This window comes from Stegostoma tigrinum, chromosome 4 (assembly GCF_030684315.1).
Source record: "Stegostoma tigrinum isolate sSteTig4 chromosome 4, sSteTig4.hap1, whole genome shotgun sequence".
Classification (NCBI taxonomy): domain Eukaryota; kingdom Metazoa; phylum Chordata; class Chondrichthyes; order Orectolobiformes; family Stegostomatidae; genus Stegostoma; species Stegostoma tigrinum.
In genome coordinates, this window is record NC_081357.1 from 63,894,721 (window position 1) to 63,915,428 (window position 20,708).

General features: G+C 38.9%; 1 protein-coding gene across 4 annotated transcripts in view; it reads right to left on the bottom strand.

Annotated features, from left to right (window-relative positions):
* tbc1d32 (TBC1 domain family, member 32) overlaps positions 1-20,708 on the bottom strand; it is a 228,770-nt gene that overhangs the window by 177,704 nt on the left and 30,358 nt on the right. For 3 of the 4 annotated variants that reach the window (XR_007247581.2, XM_048531423.2, XM_048531422.2), the window contains exons 5-7: positions 5,859-5,930; positions 5,198-5,323; positions 4,562-4,640 (exon numbers count right to left, since the gene is read on the bottom strand). Coding sequence is in view for 3 of the 4 variants with exons in the window: in XM_048531423.2 (XP_048387380.2) it covers positions 4,562-4,640; positions 5,198-5,323; positions 5,859-5,930 (277 nt within the window). In the remaining variant the exon portion in view is untranslated. Of the gene's footprint in view, positions 1-4,561; positions 4,641-5,197; positions 5,324-5,858; positions 5,931-8,044; positions 8,113-20,708 lie in introns of those variants that run through there. The other variant, XM_048531424.2, reaches the window with a different exon arrangement.

The window sequence follows — 20,708 nt, forward strand, 5'->3', positions numbered from 1 at the left end:
TCTACTACCATTGCAGGCAAAGCGTTCCATTCCCTGACTACTCTCTGAGTAAAGAAACTACCTCTGCTATTTCACCCCTCAATTTAAAGCTATGCCCCCTCGTGCTCGCCGTCACCATCCTAGGAAAAAGGCTCTCCCTATCCACCCTATCTAACCCTCTGATTATTTTATATATTTCAATTAAGTCACCTCTCAACCTTCTTCTCTCTAATGAAAACAGCCTCAAGTCCCTCAGCCTTTCCTTGTAAGGCCTTCCCTCCATCCCAGGCAACATCCTAGTAAATCTCCTCTGCACCCTTTCCAAAGCTTCCACATCCTTCTTATAATGCGGTGACCAGAACTGTACGCAATACTCCAAGTGTGGCCGCACCAGAGTTTTGTACAGCTTCACCATAACCTCTTGGTTCCGGAACTCGATCCCTCTATTAATAAAAGCTAAAACACTGTATGCCTTTTTAACAGCCCTGTCAACCTGGGTGGCAACTTTCAAGGATCTGTGTACATGGACACCGAGATCTCTCTGCTCATCTACACTGCTAAGAATCTTGCCATTAGCCCTGTACTTTGCCTTCCGGTTACTCCTAACAAAGTGCATCACCTCACACTTGTCTGCATTAAACTCCATTTGCCACCTCTCAGCCCAGCTCTGCAGCTTATCTATGTCTCTCTGCAACCTACAGCATCCTTCGTCACTATCCACAACTCCACCGACCTTAGTGTCGTCTGCAAATTTACTAACCCATCCTTCTACACCTTCAAGATAATAAAATGTGTGTTCTGCAGATAGTTGAAGAATGTGATAAGATTTCATCTAAGTGGAAGTTCTTTCCTCCTTCAGTAATATTAATTGCATAAAAAGTTCCAACCAGTTTTTGACAGTTTTGCAACCATTAGCTGACTGAATATGATCTTGTGAACAGAAAGTTGAACTAAATTATTTCCATCTTGAATCAAACAGTGAATAAGATAAGCAGCCAGCTATTTTTTTGAGATAGTGGTTAAGAAGAAAAATTGGCTTCAACCTTACTGTCACAGTATCTTTTAATTCTACCTGAGCAAACAGGCAGGACTTCAGCTCAGATCAGCATTTAAAGGTCAATACCTCTGAAAAATACTGTAGTCACTTGTACTGAAAGGTCTCAATTATCTCCTCAAAAATGCCTGCTAATATTACGACTGAACAAGTCAAATCACAGAATGAAATCTAGCTTGATAGATTTGTTCCTTTTAGTAATTCAACATGGCAGTCTTTCACACCAGAATATGTAAAATTCAACAAGGACAAGGTAAAGTACTGTAAAATCAAAATAGCTTTTTTTAAGAAACAAACGATCACTGGGAAATAAACAGAGTCTGGTCATTTTGTATCTTCTTTTATGTAGTTACCCACACTCAAAGGTTTGTGACTAAATACTAGAACCATACTATGGAGTAAGCTGACAAATATTGGATAAACAATTTTGTTTGTATTAATTGCAAATGAACGAAATAGAGAATGATAATAAGTGGCTGCAAAAGTAGTATTAAGAAGTTAGTCCTTTGGCCTTTAAATAAAACCATTAAGACAAATTTGACAATATGAGGCAGGTATTTTCAAAAGTTGATTGGGGAAGTTTGTTTGTAGGTGAAGGGACATTTGGAAAGTAGGAGACCTTCAAAAATGAGATAATGGGAGTACACGGACAGTTTGTTCTTGATAGTGTGAACGGCAAGCCGTAGGGAATGTGGGTGATTACAGAAATTGAGGTGGTGGTCAAAAAAAAAGGAGGAAGCATACATCAGGTATCAACAACTGGGATTGAATGGATCCTAGAGGAGTATAGCAGCAGGAGAATACTTAAGAGGGAAATCAGGGGGGCAAGGAGGGGGCGTGACATAGCTTTGGCAAATAGGGTTGAGGAGAATCCAAAGAGATTCTACAAATACATTAAGGGCAAAAAAGTAACAGGGAGATAATATGGCCCCTTAAAGATCAAAGTGGCAGTCTGTGTGTGGAATCATAGGAGATGGATGAGATACTAAACAAATATTTCATGTCAGTATTTCCATGGAGAAGGGCATGGAAGCTAGGCAACTTGGTGAAATAAATAATGATGTCTTGATACGAGTTCAGAACAGGAGGTGCTGTAGGTCTTAAAATATATCAAGGTAGTTAAATCCCTGGGGCCACATCAGGTGTATCTAGAATCTTGTGGAAAGCTAGGGAGGAGACTGCAGGGCTCCTTGCTGAGATTTTTGTATCATCGATAGGCACAGGTAAGATGCTAGAAAACTGCAGGGTGACTATTGTAGTGCTACAATGTAAGAAAGGCAGTAAGGAAAAGCCAGGGAACTACAGACAGTGAGCCCGACATCAGTGGTGGGCATGTTGTTAGAGGGGATTCAAAGTGCTGGGGTTTACATGTATTTGGAAAGGCAAGCACTGGTTAGCGATAAGCAGCATGGTTTTGTGTGGGGAAATCATGTCTCACTTGACTGGGTTTTGTTTTGAACAGGTGACAAAGAAAATTAATGAAAGGAGAGTCGTAGATGTTGTCTATACTGACTTCAGCAAGACATTGAACAAGGTTCTGTATGATAGACTCGTTAGCAAGACACATGGAGTGCAGTGGGGGAATGAGGGCGTCGCTGGCTAGGCAGTATTTATTGCCCATCCTTAATTACCCAGAGAACAGTTAAGAGTCATCCACATTGCTATGGATCTGGAGTCACATGTAGGCCAGACCAAGTAAAGACAGCAGTTTTCTTCCCTAAAAGACACTGGTGAACCAGATGGGTTTTTCCAACAATCGACAATGGATTCATGGTCATCATTAGACTCTTAATTCCAGATGTTAATTGAATTCAAATTCCACTATCTGCCATGGCAGGATTTAAACCCAGGTCACTAGAACATTATCTGGTTTTTGGATTAACAATCCAGTGATAATACCACTAGGCCATCGCCTCTGCTGAACAAAAGACCTAGTGGTGTAGGTGCATAGTTCCTGGAAATTGGTATCACAGATAGACAGGGTGGTGAGGGCAGCATTTGACATACTTGTCTTTACTGGTCAGTGCATTCAGCATAGAAATTAGGACAATATGTTGAGGTTGTACAGACATTGTTGAGACTATTTCTAAAATACTGCATTTAATTCTAGTCTCTGTACCATAGGAAAGTTGTTGTTAAAAGTGTTCAGAAAAGTTTTACAAGGATGCTGCTGGAATTGGGGAATTTGAGCTATACGGAGAGGTTAAATAGGCTAGGGCTTTTTCCCTGGAGCATCATAGGTTGAGGGTTGACCTTACAGAGGTTTACAAAATCATGACAGGCATGGATAGTGTGAACAGCCAAGGTCTTTTTGCCAGGGTAGGGAAGTACAAACCGAGATGGCATAGGTTTACGATGAGAGGAGAAAGATTTATAAAAGGACCCGAGGGGTAACATTTTCATGCAGATCTTGGTGCTTGTATGGAATGAGCTGCCAGAGGCAGTGGAGGAGTTGGGTACAATTACAAAATTTAAATGGTATCTGGCTGGTTACATGAACAGGAAGGGCTTAAGAGGGATATTGGCTAAATGCTGGCAACTGGGACTAGCGCAACTTAGGATATCTGGTCAGCTTGGATGATTTGGACCAAAGTGTCTGTGTCGGTGCTGTATAACCGTATGGCTCTATAACTGAAATGTTACTGAAGTACCCTACTCTAATTGAAAACACACTATGTGACAATTCTAAATCAAACACCGACTCAAATATGTTTATAAAGTTAAGCGAATCGCTATTGCCATCAATTCAATTAAAACACAATGTCACAATATATACTCTTAATTGCATATGTTTTTCCTCATTAAAGCAGTAAGAGTATTGTGTTATTACACTATGATAGATGGGTAAATGAGATTGAAGCTATTTTTACATCAAGCAAGTTTCAAAACTACCAAAATGATTTTTAATTACGAACAACAAAAATTAATCCTGCAAATTTAATCATATAACTGGAACAAAAACAAAAGTGAAAACTATTAATACTGTAAACTATTCATATCAAATGAGCAGTAAATGCTAACACTTTTGTGTTAGAATTCTATTAGCCTGATAACATTCAACTGGAACTCATTTTACTTCTACTGAACAAAATTTGCTATCATGTGTTTAGATATAATTAATATAGTTTTGTTTTTAGAAATACTGCTAAAAATAGACATTCTTAACTGCTGCTGCTGGTAGCAACTCAGGCCAGGGCTCTGTAGTAATAATAAGCCACATTTGTCTGTTGTGCATTATCCTCACACTTGCACTACAACATCAGTCATCTTACTGCATTTAGGTCAACCCCTCTTTCTGCTGCCCTCAACTTTCCCTTTTAGCAGAGACAAAATTGATCAAATTGTCAAAAGTCTGACATTTTCTTTTCAGGATATCTCCTCTGAATGTTTGTTGGCTTTGCAATTTCAAGTACCACTTGATTTGCCATTAGGTTTGACTGGCTCACAAAACCATAAAGGACAAACTTAAATTTCAAAACTCACAAACATTTTGAAACATTTAAAGTGCAAGTCATTTCTAATCCATACCCAGACTTGTGTAGGTATCTCTCGTAGCACTGAATGTTGAAGATGCAAATGTTTTTGCATAGAATCGTAGGCTTCTGTCCTAAAAAAAAATGAATACGGTGCATCATTTTTAAAATCCTTAAAGTTTCCATCACTCTGGTGTGTCCAGAAACATTACTTCTTGTCATTAAAACAGGAATAAATCATGAAAAACAACAGTTTTGGACAATTACAGATGAGCAATTGAGAAATTACATTGAGAAATTCAGTTTATGGTTTAAAATGAGTAACTCTAGCCATGCATTTTATTCTTAAAATATAAAATGTGCTTTGAACAGTAAGTTGTCAGACAAAACCATTTCCACCCATAAACAGTGAAATAAACTTTCTTCATCCTAGAATAAATCTTTGGAAGGATGTTCTATGAATGCAAGGAACTGTGGCCAAGAATTTACATTTTTTTCTGAAAATCCAAATTTTTAATTTTACGCAAGCTGGAGGGCTGCATCCCTAACAGATTCCAAATCAATTTAGCAAATGTATTACAGAGTTATACATCAATAAACACAATGGTTTAACTCTAAAGTCATACTCTACTAATAAGCCTATTAGTTGCTTATCAATGCTTAGTCATTTGGAGTACTTATTTTTATTTACACTTAATATAGGGTCCGGATCTGAAAGAGCTGTAGCAAGGTGTTTGCGGAGAGTAATCCAGCATTCACAATTCAACACATCAGATGGAGGAGCACAGCAAAGAGACTGCAAAGCCTCCCGACGAATCTAAACAAAAACAAGGAAATTCAATCAATTTCTGGTAAAACGTAAGTATATTAGACAATCTAACCATTAAAAACAAAGCTAATTAACATTAAAAGTATTGCATATATTACTGATTTAGTTCTTAAAATCTCCTTGAGTAGAAACAAAAACAGTCTGAAGAAAGGTTGCTGGGCCCAAAATGTGAACTTTGCTTTCTCTCCACAGATGCTGCCAGACCTGCTGTTTTTTTCTTCAGAAATTTCTGTTCTTATTTCTAATTTTGAACTGTTCTTTGCTCTTTCATTCGCTAGAAAAATGTTGTGTATGCTTCGATGGGCAACCGAAAGGCTGTGAAAATAGTCTAACAGCTAATTCAGATGGGAAATAGAGGAAATTTGTTTAGTTTAAGGAGCTTTTCTCAGTGCTATAAACTTAAACTGTTTACTTGGCTATTCTTCTCTCTTAATTTATGCAAGTTATTCCTCATCTATTACCACAACAGAAAAGTACTCGAAAAATTTTGACATTGGAATAAAAAGTTACAAAAATGTGTTACCTCCTTCGGTTGGCTAGGATCCAATTTTCCTACTATAATCTGTAGCTGTTCCTGATTCATGAATGTGTAGCTCTGTAGCAAAATATAAAATCATATTTAACAATGCTATTATTTACAGGCATATTAAAAGCTTAAATTACTACTGCTTATTGACAATACATGATGCAGTTTAAAATAAGCTTCCATACAAATAGAATCAAATGGCTCTTACACAATTTGGGCTTTATTGTTGTTTTAGTTATATTATTAAAAATCTTTAGACTGTAGGACACTTGTCATCCTGAGGCAAAAATTCACACAGAAGGCTATGTACATTTACGTCAGATTCCTGTTCTCCCAGACGATTTGCATGGAGAAAATTGTCACTAGACAAGACGTTGCATCCCCATTTGCGATCAAAAGAAAAACACCCACTGGAAGCGGTTAGCAAAATCTCCTACTTTCACGCTGGCAATCTATCCCTTAATAGAAAATTTGCTATACGTAAAGGAAATGCAACTACTAACTTTTGGCCAGCTCAATTAATGTACATGAAAGATGACTCTAAGCACAGTGATTCCTTATAGGACCCACGTTCTCAAAACCTTGTTATATGACTGTGAAACATTAATAACTAACTAATTAACTATTATAAATAAAAATAGATCAACAATTAAAGTTTTTGTTAGTTGCTGCACATTATGAGTATACCCTGGCAGGACAAAATTACAAATGCAGTAATCTTCTTGAAGGCAGAGTTTCCAGGTTGGTTAGCAGTCAGCAAACAAAGGTGGTTTTGATAGCGCAGATGTGTGTCCTAGGCCTAACCATCTTCAGCTCTTCTATCAATGACCTTCCATTCATCACAAGGTCAAAAGTGGGGATGTTTGCTGATGTTTCCATAATGTTCAGTGCCATTTGTGAGTCCTCACAAACTGGAGAAAACTGTGTCAAAATGTAGCAAAACCTGGCAAACATCCAGGATTGGGTTGATAAGTGGCATGTAACGTTCACACCATTATGTACCAGACAATAACCATCTCTGATAATCTAAGCATCACTCCTTGATAGTCAGTGGCATTACTATCACTGAATCTCCTATTATCAACATTCCAAAGGTTAATATTGTGCCCAAAACCTCAACTTAACCAGCCTCTGACCAGACATTACTGTGGCTACAACAGCAGGCTGTGAAATCTGCGAGTAATTCACTAATTCTCTCCCCAGTGTCTATCAGGAGTGAGATACAATATTCTCACTTGCTTGGATGGATGCAGCTCCAACCACACTTAAGAAGCTTGATACCATCTAGGTTAAAGAAGCTCACTTGAATGGCACCCAATGCCACCTTCAAAATTTACTCCTTTCATCAGGATCCACAGTGACTGCAACGTGTACCATCTACGAGGTACATTGCTGTAACTCATCAAGGCTCCTTCGACACCAACATTTACTACCTAGAAGGGTAGCAAATGCATAAGAACATCACCACCTATATGTTTCCTGAGAAGTCACACACCATTTCTTCATTACTACAGTCAGATTCGTGGAATTCCCTCCTTCAAACACTGAGAGTATCAGTACAACCCAAGGTTACACAAGTTCAAGAAGACAGCTCACCACTTTCTGCATGACAATGAGGAATGGGCAATAAATGCAGGCTGAACCTGTGATACCCACGTTTCATGAAAGAATAAAAGTGAAAAAATGTCTTCATGATGGAAGATCGTCTTGTTCAAAATGATTTTCAGTACAAGTGGTAGATAACAGATAAGACATCCAAAATTCAGTTTCAAGTATTCTTGCAAGCAAGAAATTACAGTAGTGCTGCATCTCTCAGATATTTATTGATCATTTTAAATCTTTCTGCTCATGCCACATTCTAATCACACTGAAAATTGCTTAACGCCTGAACAATAATGGTGCACTGCTGTTTATGAAACCTCATGAATATCATGCCCAATGGTCTATCTACTGAACCAATTAAAGAAGGTAGTAGAGGAAGAAATGATTAAATGACAGTGAAGTAAAATGTTAGAGTTCGAATCAAATTAAATATAGAGCACATTGAAAAAGATGAAATCGTCAAAGGAAAATAAACAATGAAAAAGACCAAACAGAAGACAAGCACATTGAAACCTAGCTATTTAGACTCATCATATGGATCCTTAACGTTAACAAGCAAAGGACAGTGTGAAAGAGCAAACCTTACAAATGTTCTTGATAATATGAAGGACAGAATCAGCAGCCACCATCCATCACTAATAGCAGTGGACCTGCATTTATAGGAACATAGAAGAGGCTACATATAATTTTCCATGAAAACAGAAATCTCTACACAAACGACTGATCAATTGTATTTCAGACTTTCAACATCTACAATACTTTGCTTTACACTCAATTCTTCTAACATCCTGACTGATGCACATTCCAATGATAATGGAGCTATTGACTAACCATTATAATCAATCAATCTCTATCAATAAGTCAACAATTGAATTATAAGTGACATGAGGAAAGCCCTAGTATAATGCCTTGTGAATTACAGGTCCATTGACACCTTTTTACTTCCAATCATGCTAAACATAACAAATCATGTCTCAAATTATTCATCCTAACTTGTTATTTTCTGCAAAAATAATTCTTAAGTGTCAACAGTTGTAAATGCTGGGCTTCAAAGTTGCATGCCATGTTCTCAACTACGAATCACTTCATTAGAAGGATTCTTATGACATTAAATTACCAGCTCTAAATGACTGAGGAGGGATGAATCTGCATTAACACCATAAATCCAACCATTACATGACACACCATAAGATTAATGGGAAGTCTCACTACAAAATGGTAACTTGTTCAGTTTGTCAATATTAACAGCACAGACACACAAATCACCCAGCAATTTGTACAGGATTGCAATTCGTGACAGTTCTTCTACTCCTGAAATTGTTCAAGCTTATAAACAAATAATGGAAAACCTCTTTTCACATTTATTTTAATGTTAATATTTGAGCAAAAACAGATGTTAATCAGAATATGTGTGTGGGAGAGTGCATATGAGAGAGAGAGAGAGAGAGTGCTGAGAGGAGTCATAAATACAGAGAACGGCATGCAAGGCAATTCTTTCTTCTTCAATTCAAGAAAACGGCTATTTAAGGCAATGGGTCACAAGCCTTTGACATCCACACTTAACAGAAGTGAGTGGGGGTGGATGGGGAGGGGAGTTAAATGACAAAACTAAGAGGAAGGGTACAGTTGCTGACTGGGTCAACAATAATAAGCTAGGAGTATGAAACTGCAGTAAGATGGAGCATTGGGTTACAAGTAGTTCGAAAGGATAGTAGTAATAATGGGAAATAGGGATAGAATGACACTTGAACAACTGTGAAGGAATTGGATAGGGACAGGCTGTAGGCCCATTTTCTCAATGATCATCAACCTAAATATGCAATTTGCTATCATTGGCATCTCCTTTCCCCATGAAATCATGTCATGCAACAACAACTTGCATTTATATAGTACCTTTATTGTAAAATGCTGCACAATGGTCCATAAAAGTATGATCAAATAGGTTAATGTCAACATCAAACCAAGCAAATTAAGATATTAAAATTGATTTTTAAAAGTCAAGTCAAAAAGGCAAGCGTTAAGGTGTATTTTAAATGAGTAGTGCACATAGGGAGGCATTCCACAGCTCAGGGTCTAGGTAGCTGGAAACCACTCAGCCAAAAGGTAAATTCCTAACATTATTCCCTACGTGCAAAGTTCAAAAACTGGAGCTAAGTCAAGCAGCAGTTACGTGGCAGAGTGTTGACTGGATAAAAGCTTAATGAGGGACAAGGGGATCAAGTAATAGGAACAGAGATAGAGGCCTAAATCTTAAGGATTTTCTTTGGCTAACTCAGAGTTGTGTCAAGTCTTTAAGAGAGAGGGATTTACATTATGAGGCCTAACAGGTTCTCTTGCCAAACCTTAGCAAACTGACCTACCATGTCCCTCAGGCATCTCTCATGTCCAAATTTCCATCCATTTTACCAAATGTCATTCCTATAAAAACATGCTACTCAGTAGTTATCTCAGAATTCACTGCCATTTCTTGTGCTGGTACCATCTTTAAAAGTCAGTTGTGCGCCGTTTAAGCACAGTCACTCTACAGCAGCCGAGCATAGTTTCTGACATTTGTCCCACATGACTCGCAGAGGGAAACTGACACCCCACTTAAAATTAAAATTCAAGATAGCTTTACTGTTCACATGTACACAAATGAGTACAGTGAAAAGTTCATAATTTGCCACTTACAGCACCATCTTAGGTACAAAGGTACCTAGGTACAGCTTCTTCAGTTACAAGATTAGTTACAGTGTTACAATGTCACAATACACAACACCACCTTAGGTACAGAGCACCTCAGTACAATCCTTAGTAACAGAATACAGAAATGAACATTAAAATAAACTTACATTACGGTTGTATACTTTGTATGCAGGATTCTGGAGATCCTGCTGGACCAGGTGGTTCCAGCACTGGACTTCCACAGCCCTCAGGGCCAGCAATGATAGCTGTGAAACCATACAATGCCAGCCTGGTCAGAGGTTGCTATCTGAGTTAAAGCAATCTCAGCCATTTTGTGGAATGCATAACAGCAACTGGCCTGCTTTCCCAATCTAGAAATTCTATGATTATCAGAAGAAGGTTAATAATCTTCTTCGCTTCATCAGGATAAGGCCCATCATCTTCTTTCCAATATCTTCTATTCACTCTATTTCTGTTATTGTGCGCATCTTTCACCAAGGCTCACGCTCTACCATTCTCACCTGCTACATCTTCCCCACTTACTCTCTCACCCCACACCATTAACCCTCCGTAATGCCTACTCACTCACCTTGGTCACTTCCTCACCTGCACCAACAGTACCAGCGATGCTATACACTTTCATCTTCCATAATACCTCTCTCTCTTTCTCGCTCATATTCCAGAGGTAAACAGTTCACAAAAGGCTGAAGAAGTCAAGATAGGAGACGTAATGCCCATTATTTCAGCTCCTCACCCATAAAAGGGAGAAGGATGCCCCCAGTCTGCCCCAAACTAAGTCTGTACTGGTATTGAAGGTTGCCCTTAAATGATCGTGCTGGGGTCCCTTTAGTGAAGGTTATCCCACTTGTCTTGACTGAGGCTTGATGACAACAATGGCAAGCTTCCTGGATCTGTGTCTGCACCAATCAGCAAGGCAGGACAGCAGTTATATGAGAGATAGTAGGAACCGATAACAGTAATATGAGCCTAGTATCTATAGCTAACATGGAAAGCGCACAAAACCAAGGTAAAACAATGCAAGGCAGAAATGTGAGAATCCAGTCAGGCTCAGAGCGAGTGAGTTATAATGGAGCAAATGAAGAGTCTGGCAATACTGCTTGGTCCAGTACACATCCCTAAGCTCAGAATGTCCTTGCTGCACCACTACAATGATAGTTGCCAATGCAGCCTGTGATACAGCATTGAAACAGAGGCAACTGGTAAATTAATCAAAGTTACATCATGGTGGGTCTTCAAGGTTAGAAAATGTCAGATACCAAGTTTCATTGATGTGGGATGTGTGTGGATGGTACACGTGGAGCATACCGAGGTGTTGGTGGCCCGCTTCCAACAAAGGGGGCTCACTGCAACTGGTGAACTGAATCTATTACATAATGGTTTAGTTTGCTTGTCAGGTTTTCTGGATGCAGGGCTTGTTTGGTGCCCTTGGCAAGATAAGAGTACGAATATTATTGAGGCATATTTTGGTGTTAAACAAATGAGTGTCAGTTGATATTTTATCACCTTTTAATGACAGTCACATCATATCTCTTGTGAAAAGCATAAAGACAGAGCAGAGACGCCGAAAGATGTAGTAGTAATATTGGGGAAGGTATTAAAAAGGAAATTAAATATGCAAATAATAAAAGGCATGTCTGTAATTATGGGCAACTTCAAACTGCATGTGGGTTGATCAAATCAGTCGCAATACAGTCGAGAACGAAATCTTGTAAAGTATATGCGATAGTTTTAAAAATCAATACAATGAAGAACCAACTAGAAGAAACGTCATCCTTGACCGAGTATTGTGTAACAAGGAAGGAATAATTGCCAAACTAGTTATGCATGGGCCGTTGGGGAAATGTGACCACAATAGGATAGAACTCTTCATTAAGATGGAGAGCGAAATAGTTGTTTCTGTGACTGGTATGCTGAATTTAAACAAAGGAGGCAAAAATTACAGATTGTTACATAAAGAGCTGACAGCAGACAAGCAATGGCAAACATTTTCAAGAGCACATGGAAAAACTGCAGAAATTATTCATCCCAATCAAGCATAAAAATAAAACGGAAAACATGGTCAAGCTATGTTGAACAAAAATAATTAGGGATAGTATTAAATCCAGGGCAGAGGCATACAAAGATGTGTGTGAAGAGAAAGAGATTAGTAGAGGTAAATATAGGTCCCCTACAGTCAAAAACAGGGAAATTTTATAGAGGGAACCAAAATTGGCAGACCAATTAAAAACACACCTTTGTCCTGTCTTCACAATGGATTACATAAATTACATCCCAAAAATACGGGCAACACAGACCTTAGGGAGGGAAGAATTAAAAGATATAATATTATTTGGGAAATGATGTGGGCAAACTATTGGGATTAAAGGCAGGTAAATCCCCAGGATTATCTTCATTCCAGAATATTTAAGGAAGTAGCCCTAGAAATAGCAGATATGTTACTGGGTCACGTGCCAAAATTATATAGACTCTGGAGCGGTTCCAAGGGATTAAAGAGTAGCTAACATAAACAAATATTTTAAAAAAGGGAGGAAACAACAAATTAAAGAGCAGTTAGCCTGACATCAGGACTGAGAAAAGTGCTAGAGTCCATCATTCAAGTACTCTGTGATTATATATCTTGTAAGACAAGATCAGTCAGCATGGATTTATGAAGGGGAAATCGTGCTTGACAAGTCTGCTGGAGTTTTTTGAGGATGTAAGTAGCAGAATGAACAAGGAGGGAGACCAGTGGATATGGTTTACTTGAATTTTCAGAAGGCTTTTGACAAAGTCTCACAAACTTAAAGTGTATGGGATTGGAGGCTGTGTACTGAAAGAGTGTAAGAACAGGCTGTCAGACAGAAAACAACAAATCTTTTTCTGAGTGACAGGCAATGGCTAGTACAGCAAGGATCAGCGCTTGGACCCCAGCTATTCACCATATACATTAATGATTTAGGTGAGGAAACTAGATGTCATATCTCCACTTTTTCAGGTGACACAAAACGGGATGGGAAGGTATGCTGTGAGAAGGCAGGTGAAGTATTATGTGGATAAATGTGAGGTTACCATTTTGGTAGCAAAAAACAGAAATTATCTAAATGTCAAAGGATTGGCAATGGGGGATATGTAACAAGATATGGATGTACTTGTGCACCAGTCACTGAAAGCAAGCATGCAGGTGCAGCAGGTGATGAAGAAGGCAAATGGTATGGTAGCCTTCATGGCGAAAGGATTAGAGTTACAGGAGCAGAGATATCTTACTGCAATTGTACAGACATTGGCAAGACCACACCTGCAGTACCATGTGCAGTTTATCCTTACAAGGTTTCTCCTTATCTGAGAAAGAATGTTTGCCTCTTGGAGAAGTTAAAGAAGTTTTACCAGATTGGTTTCTGGGATGGCAGGCCTTTCAGAATCTGTTTCTGGCTAATCTTTCTCATTTCTCCCCCATTTTAAACATCACTAGTCAACCTATAATCTTACAAAAATAAATCAGCGAAAATGTCAAAAACGTAAAAAAAAAACAAAATTGCTACAAATTTTCAGCAGCTTTGGCCGCGCCTGTGGAACAAGAGCCACAGTTATCATTTACACCAATAACTTTTCCATTGCCATTGACATGAAAAGTCTAACTACTTCTCTCTCAGTGGATGTGGCCAAACCTCAATATTTCTACTCCGCATTCTTCTGTTTTGAAAAAGACATCATTTTTACTTCAGCTTTTGTGTTTATATTTACTCTTATCTGGCACCTATTCAGTGATGCTGTACTCTATTGTTTCTATTTTTTTCAATATGCTTTCTACTGCACAAACTGTGTAATATAATTATAACATTCCTAGTGTTTTGTGCAGATCCCCTGAGGGTAATAGAGAGGGATAAAGCCATAAGCATATTGGTCTTCATCGGTCAAGGCATTGAGTATAGGTGTTGTGACGTTATGTTACAGTTGTGTAAGATGAAACCGCACTTGGAATACCGTGTACAGTTTTGGTCACCTTGTTATAGGAAGGATGTAGTTAAACTGGAAAGCGTGCAAAGAAGATTTACGAGGATGTTACCAGGGCTAATAGGTCTGAGTTATATGGAGAGGTTGGCCAAGATAGGACCTTATTCCTTGGAATGTAGGAGAACGAGGGTTGACCTTATTCAGTGTACAAAATGAGGAGCATATACAGGATGAATGCACATAGTCTTTTTCCCAGGAATGGGAATTGAAAGCTAGGCAGCATAGATTTAAGACAAGAGGGCAAAGATTTAAGTAGGACCGGAGGGGAATCTTATTTACGCAGACAATATATGGAATATGTGAATATACGGAATAGGCTGCCAGAGAAAAGAGGTTGAGGCAGGTAACATAGCGACATTTACAAAACATTTGCATAGGAAGGAGTTGAGGGGGATCTGGACCAAATGTGGGCAATTGAAACAAGCTGAGTGGGCACCATAGTCAGCATGCACTGGTTTGGGCCAAAGAGCCTGTTTCCAAGCTGTATTACTCCATGACTCAATCTAATCATAAAGCACAGTAGGTGCCAGGAGAATTTGGTAGGGTGTGGTTACAGGGTAGTGTACGATTAATTGGAATTCAGTTCTCAAGGGGTTGCCCAAATATAAAGCAGGCTTCCTGGTTCCTCATTCGAGGACTCCCCTTCCTACTACCCTCACAAAAGACTGGAGAACCTTGTCTACTATATGTCCGCGCTATTTCTTGCCATTCTGTTCTGGCCCCTTCCCCTTCCTCAGGGGATTATGATCGACTCTGCTAGTACTCACTGTCTAGTCCATCAGCCAGCATATCAATAGATCATCCTCCACCAATTCTCCCACAATGCCACCACCAAACACATCTCCCCCTCCACTCCCAAGGTTAGGAAGGAATTGCACTCTCCAAAATAACCTAATCCAGTCTTCAAGTCACCTCAAAAACTCCATCCCCTTCTGACATCTTTCCATCCACATATGCACGGTGGATTCAAAATTTGCACTGCACCTTCTCTCACCATCCAAACACTCCTACGGGGGAAAGAGCAATTCAAATATTCCTCTTCCAGTTCCTTACACTGTTTTAATTGCTTAAAACACTGTCTGCTCTACAGCAGCATGACTAAACAAATAAGAAGTTGGTGCAAATCCAAGAATGTTCTATATCCATAACATGAAACAGAAAGAGCTGATTTCATAGATTTATCTGTTTGGGAAGGTAACACAATTGTGAGTTAAAGTTCAAGCAAACAGATCAACATCAATTGATTGACCATCACATATAATTACACGTATTGGCTCCATGTTCATTGTTCTGCACTAAACATATTAGATTTTTAAGTTAATCTTTTGCTGATATGCAATCATTATAGAATAATGTATTAGAATATACTATTCCCAGGAAAGTCCTGCTAATATTTTCATCTCTCTCTTTTATTTAAAAGAGGGGGTTAGCATAAAAGGAAGAAGAGACAAAGAACATGCTTAGTGGCCGAAGTTCAAAATACTTTTGAACCTATGCAGCAAATATAACTAATGCAGACGATACTAACTCCTATTGATTTCCAACATATATCACAGCTACAAGACACATATTCAAAGCAACCACACCACAACCAGCTCTCCTACCCTTCAGGCTTGATTCTTCAATTCATTGTACTGTATGTCCCATGTTTAACAAATTCATTAACAACTAACCAGCACGATATTTAAATCAGGCCAAGTTCATTCATTTTAACCGTTGTATTATTTGTAATACTATAGTTTCAGTTTAGTTATTCTTTCACATCCACTGACCCATTGTGTGTGTGGGGTGGGGGGCGTATATAGTCAATGGGTGGACCCAGCGCTGAAAAAAGGTCTTTGTAACCTTCAGAAATTAAAATGAACCTTCGGCTATCCTCTTAACCGTACGCAGATTTCAGTAATGATTTTAGTAGTGAAACGCTATTATGCATCTTTATACTTCCAGCTACTCTGACAAAAGCATTTTGGTCAGAATTTTACTCTCTACTGAGAAAAACAGCTAAAAAATTAACAAACATTATTACTTTCAAATAAAATAATTATCAAGCATAGAGAGAAGATAAACCTATCTACATGACATCTATTGCTGTCTCGAATGATGGGTCCATTTGTGATTCTCTGGAAGAAAAATAGCTCAAATGCGTTTTTAATTCATCTAGTCGTTTGAACAGTCATTACACAGGTGATTCCAAAACACACGTATTGTAAAAGCTCAATTGGACAAGACTGTGCCAATTGTCAGAATATTCGTAACGTGATTGAAAAGTTCCGAATGAGAAAGGCAGTAAAACGGACAAGATCAATAGGTCATCTGACAAAAAGAAATTTTACAACTCCTGAATGAGAAATTCAGATGTGAAGTGGGAAACAAGAAAAAAAAAATCAACAGAATGGGAACAGTAAATGGACAAAGACACCAAAGCAAAATGTTGTGGCCACACCTGTCAAGTGGTGCTTTACATTGAGAATCTGACTTTGTGATTTTTCAAAATCCAAAAACTGAAAAGCTAGTATCAGTGAAAATGACCAAAAATAACCTGATTGTCATTAAAAGCCCAACTGGTTTGCTAATGACCTCAAGGGAAAATAACATGCACGGTCATCTGATTTAGCTTCCACGTGATTCCAGTCCTTCACTAAATGGTTAATTGTTAATTAGCCCCAGAAAAGGTGAATCTGTTGTGTCTTAATTAAATGCAAACTGCAAAGAGCAGCTCCAGGCATACCTACAAGTGTCTGCACTTATTTAATTCAAACAAAAGCTTTGAGGGTACAAAAGTACACATTACTTTCAAACAAATATACTAATCACAGGTTATGTTTTTAAAAAAATGCTGCATGACAAATACATTTAACCAAGTGTGGTATCAACAAACATAAAACAAAACTGAAATCAATGGTAATGTGGAGGAAATGTTAGTGTCATTCTACCTCGAATTTATTTGGTACCTTTGTCCTTTAGTGTTTCCATTCCACTGATTTTAGGTTTCTATTTCTTATCTCAAAAGCAGATTCCTGAGCACCAAGAAACACAATCATGGTTACTAGAGATCAACCAATTCATTCGCAGGACAATTTTGCAGTAGTTCTTCAAGTTGATATCTTGGACCCAACCATGTGCAACTGCTTAAAGAAGTGAGAAAATGTAACGCTCACTGATTGCACAGTGTTCAGCACTGTTCATGGCTCTTCTCATTCTAAAGAAGTCATGCCTGTATGCAAGATGGACAATATTCAGACATGGGGCTGATGGGTAGCAAGTAGCATTCATGCAACAAAAGTCACAGACAACAGCCATCTTCAAAAGAGATTCTAACCAACTCTTCTTGATTTTCAACATTATCATCACTGAATCTCCCATGATCAACATCTTTGGAGTTACCATTTTATGTGATTCTGCCTCCAGCGGGTATTTACTGCATGCTTGTATTATCTCCCATAAAATAAGAAACTGGGCGTGCATATCATGGTTGTGAAAAACATAATGGACATTTATTACAGCTAACTATCAAAACAATTATTAGATTACAGCGAAGCAACATTTATCAGCATGCGATGTTTCAAATGATCCTGGGATAAGATGGAATCTGTGATCTTTATACCCACAGGTCACATTGCTATGATACAAAATTATGCCATGAGCATATCTCTTAAATGTATACAGGGCATAAGACATAACACAATGTTGTTGACCAGAAAACGAACTAGACCAGCCACACAATATTGTGGCTCTAAGAGCAGGAAAATGGTTATGAATTTAATACAAGTAATTCATCCATTGACTCCCCAAAGTCTGTCCACCACCTGAAAAATTACAAGATAGAATAAGGTGGAAGACTTATAAAAAACATTAACTCTGCTTCTCTCTGCACAGACGCATCCAGACATGCTGAGATCCTGCAGCTTTTCTTTTTATTCTAGAGAATTTGAGATATGTCTCAAGAACAAGGTGAGCTCAGGGAAAACATGGTGGGTGGGAAGCAAGGAGAGAAACCAGAAAGAAACTAGAAAAAGATGTAAATTCAAGATTAAGCCAAGCTACGGTGGCTCAGTGGTTAGCACTGCTGCCTCACTGCGCCAGGGACCTGGGTTCAACTCCAGCTTTGGGCGACTGTTTTTATGTGGAGTTTGCACATTCTCTCCGTGTCTGCGTGGGTTTCTTCCCACAGTCCAAAGACGAGCAAGGTAGATGGACTGGCAATGCTAAATTGCTCATTGTGCCCAGAGATGTTTAGGTTAGGTGTGTTAGACATGGGAAATGCAGGGTTAGGGGAATGGGTCTGGGTGGGATGCTTTTCGGAGGGGCGGCGTGGACCTGTTGGGCCAAATGGCCCATTTCCACACTGTAGTGATTCTATGATATGATCTACGATTCTATGAAAAGCATTAAAAGGAAGTCGGCCATGGGGACTTGTGGAAAAAAGGAATCCAGCAAAGGCAGCTGATTAAATTGCCTCAAATAAAGTGACAAAGTCATCCATGAGCACCTTACATTTGGAAAGTGGTTTAAGAAAACATGAAAATTATTTTTTGTTTAAATCCTAATCTGATTACATTTAAATGATGATTCATATTAAGATAGGAGATACATAGGTTGTGGATGTAGAACAAGCAGAAATTAAGATGGGGACTAACACGAGTTAACATAATTACTCTTAAAATGGTCCTTCAATAGAGATGGGAAAACTTGAAGTTAACAAGTTATGAAATGGCCGGACAATTAATAGGCAAAGATTACTTAAATTTGGAAAATAACACTTAATTCAATTAAACATGAATTGGAAAAGCAAGGGACATAGAATTCAATAAATGTTTGTTGGCTTGTTATAATCTAGTATAATTACATCCATAAACAACCTGTTTGAAAGGATGAGACAGAATTTGATTCAGCCAAATCTCTCTCACACTACTCTATCTCAACCTCTTTCCATCTGCAAATTTCTCTTTACATCTTTAATCTCTTTCCTTTCATCACATCTCTCATTCAGTTTCGTCAAACATTTCCTCCACCTCCAAATCTTTTATTCTTCACACTGTCTCAGTTTCCAAATTCTCTATCTGCCCCAAATCTCTCAATCTTGTTCTTTTCATAGTATCCAACCCACCACAGACCTTTCCAGAACAACCTCTTATTAGATCTAGACTGACTGGCTTTCATGGTCACTTTACATGGCCCGACCAAAGCAGATCATTTATCTGGTATCTTAAAATTCATTCTTTATTTTCTTACACAAAGGCCCCAGTTTGTCTCCCTCTGGCTTTTTCCCCAACGTATCAATAATACACTTTTGATTTATTGCCTACACTCTCCCTCAATCCTTTGATCATTCTGTCACTCAGTCTTGAGTTCTCTTCTGATCACATAACTCAAACATCTTTCATTCCCTCTATGATTCAGATCTCCGGTGCCGTTATTTGCTCTTGGACTGCCTTCCACTGCAATCGGGTTCAATTGCTCTATCTCCAAACCTCTCTTTCTTTTACACGTTTCTCAACTTTCTCAGTCTTCCCAGCTCAATCCTAGATCACTCTTGGTCCTCAAGTTTCTTTCACTCTGGTGCTCCATTTCTATATCTTTAGATGCTTTCTGTACCACACTCAAGATCTCAGTTGTTTCCTTGCATGTGACCTCCTCACCTTGAGTGTGTAGCAACTTTAAAAAGTGCTTTTGCACAGCTGGGTGCACAACATCTTAACGTGTAACAATTGCAAACTCCAGATAGATGTGAGAGATACCTCTACAGAGGCCGGTATCCAGTCACCCAGTCTCACTTTAGTACACATGGAGAGTCTTTGACACTGATCCAGCTGCCTCAGAGCCAGCTCTCAGAATGAACAGGATGTCTGACACTGTCTATGTCTGTCAGCCAGGGGTTCCTGATTCAATGAGATTAACAGCCCTAATCAGAGAAGTCACATTATATGAAGTCCACCTAGCTGATCGCATTCCCATTACTGCATCCCTCCCCTCCTAGTCTAAGGACATATGCCTATTTCTTTTGTACCTCCTCGGAGTGTTTTAGCACAGCGTCGGGTTGCTCTAACTCTGCCTCTGACACAGTCAGTGTGTAATGCACAGTAGCTTACCTGTCGTTCCTAGAGCATCTCGGAAATAATTCACTCTCCTCTTCAGGCAACAAAGGCATTGAAGTAACAACATCTGCTGCGTCCATCTCAAATTCCAAGGTATCTTGACTGATTTATGGAGAAGGAGATCTCACATATTCCCGAACGGACAGAACAGTGGTCAAGGAACCGGGCACGTTTTGCTCCCTCACAGTTTGCCAGTTTATGGCTTTCTTATGGTCCATGCGCTTGTTCAGGACCATTGCATCTACCCAAACTTCATATGTCACTGAACCTAACCTCATGTCAACCATGCCTCTTATCAATGCAGCCCTCGGTTCCTACTTCAAACTTCTCCTCCGAGCTAAACGGTCTCTCTCACTTAGTGGAGTCTTGAGTCAGGCATTTCTGATGTTGTTTCACTCGTCCCTCACCCATCCCAGGCCGGGATGATCAGATTTAACCTGGAGCAAGTCTTTTCCCCATTAGCAAATTTACTGGA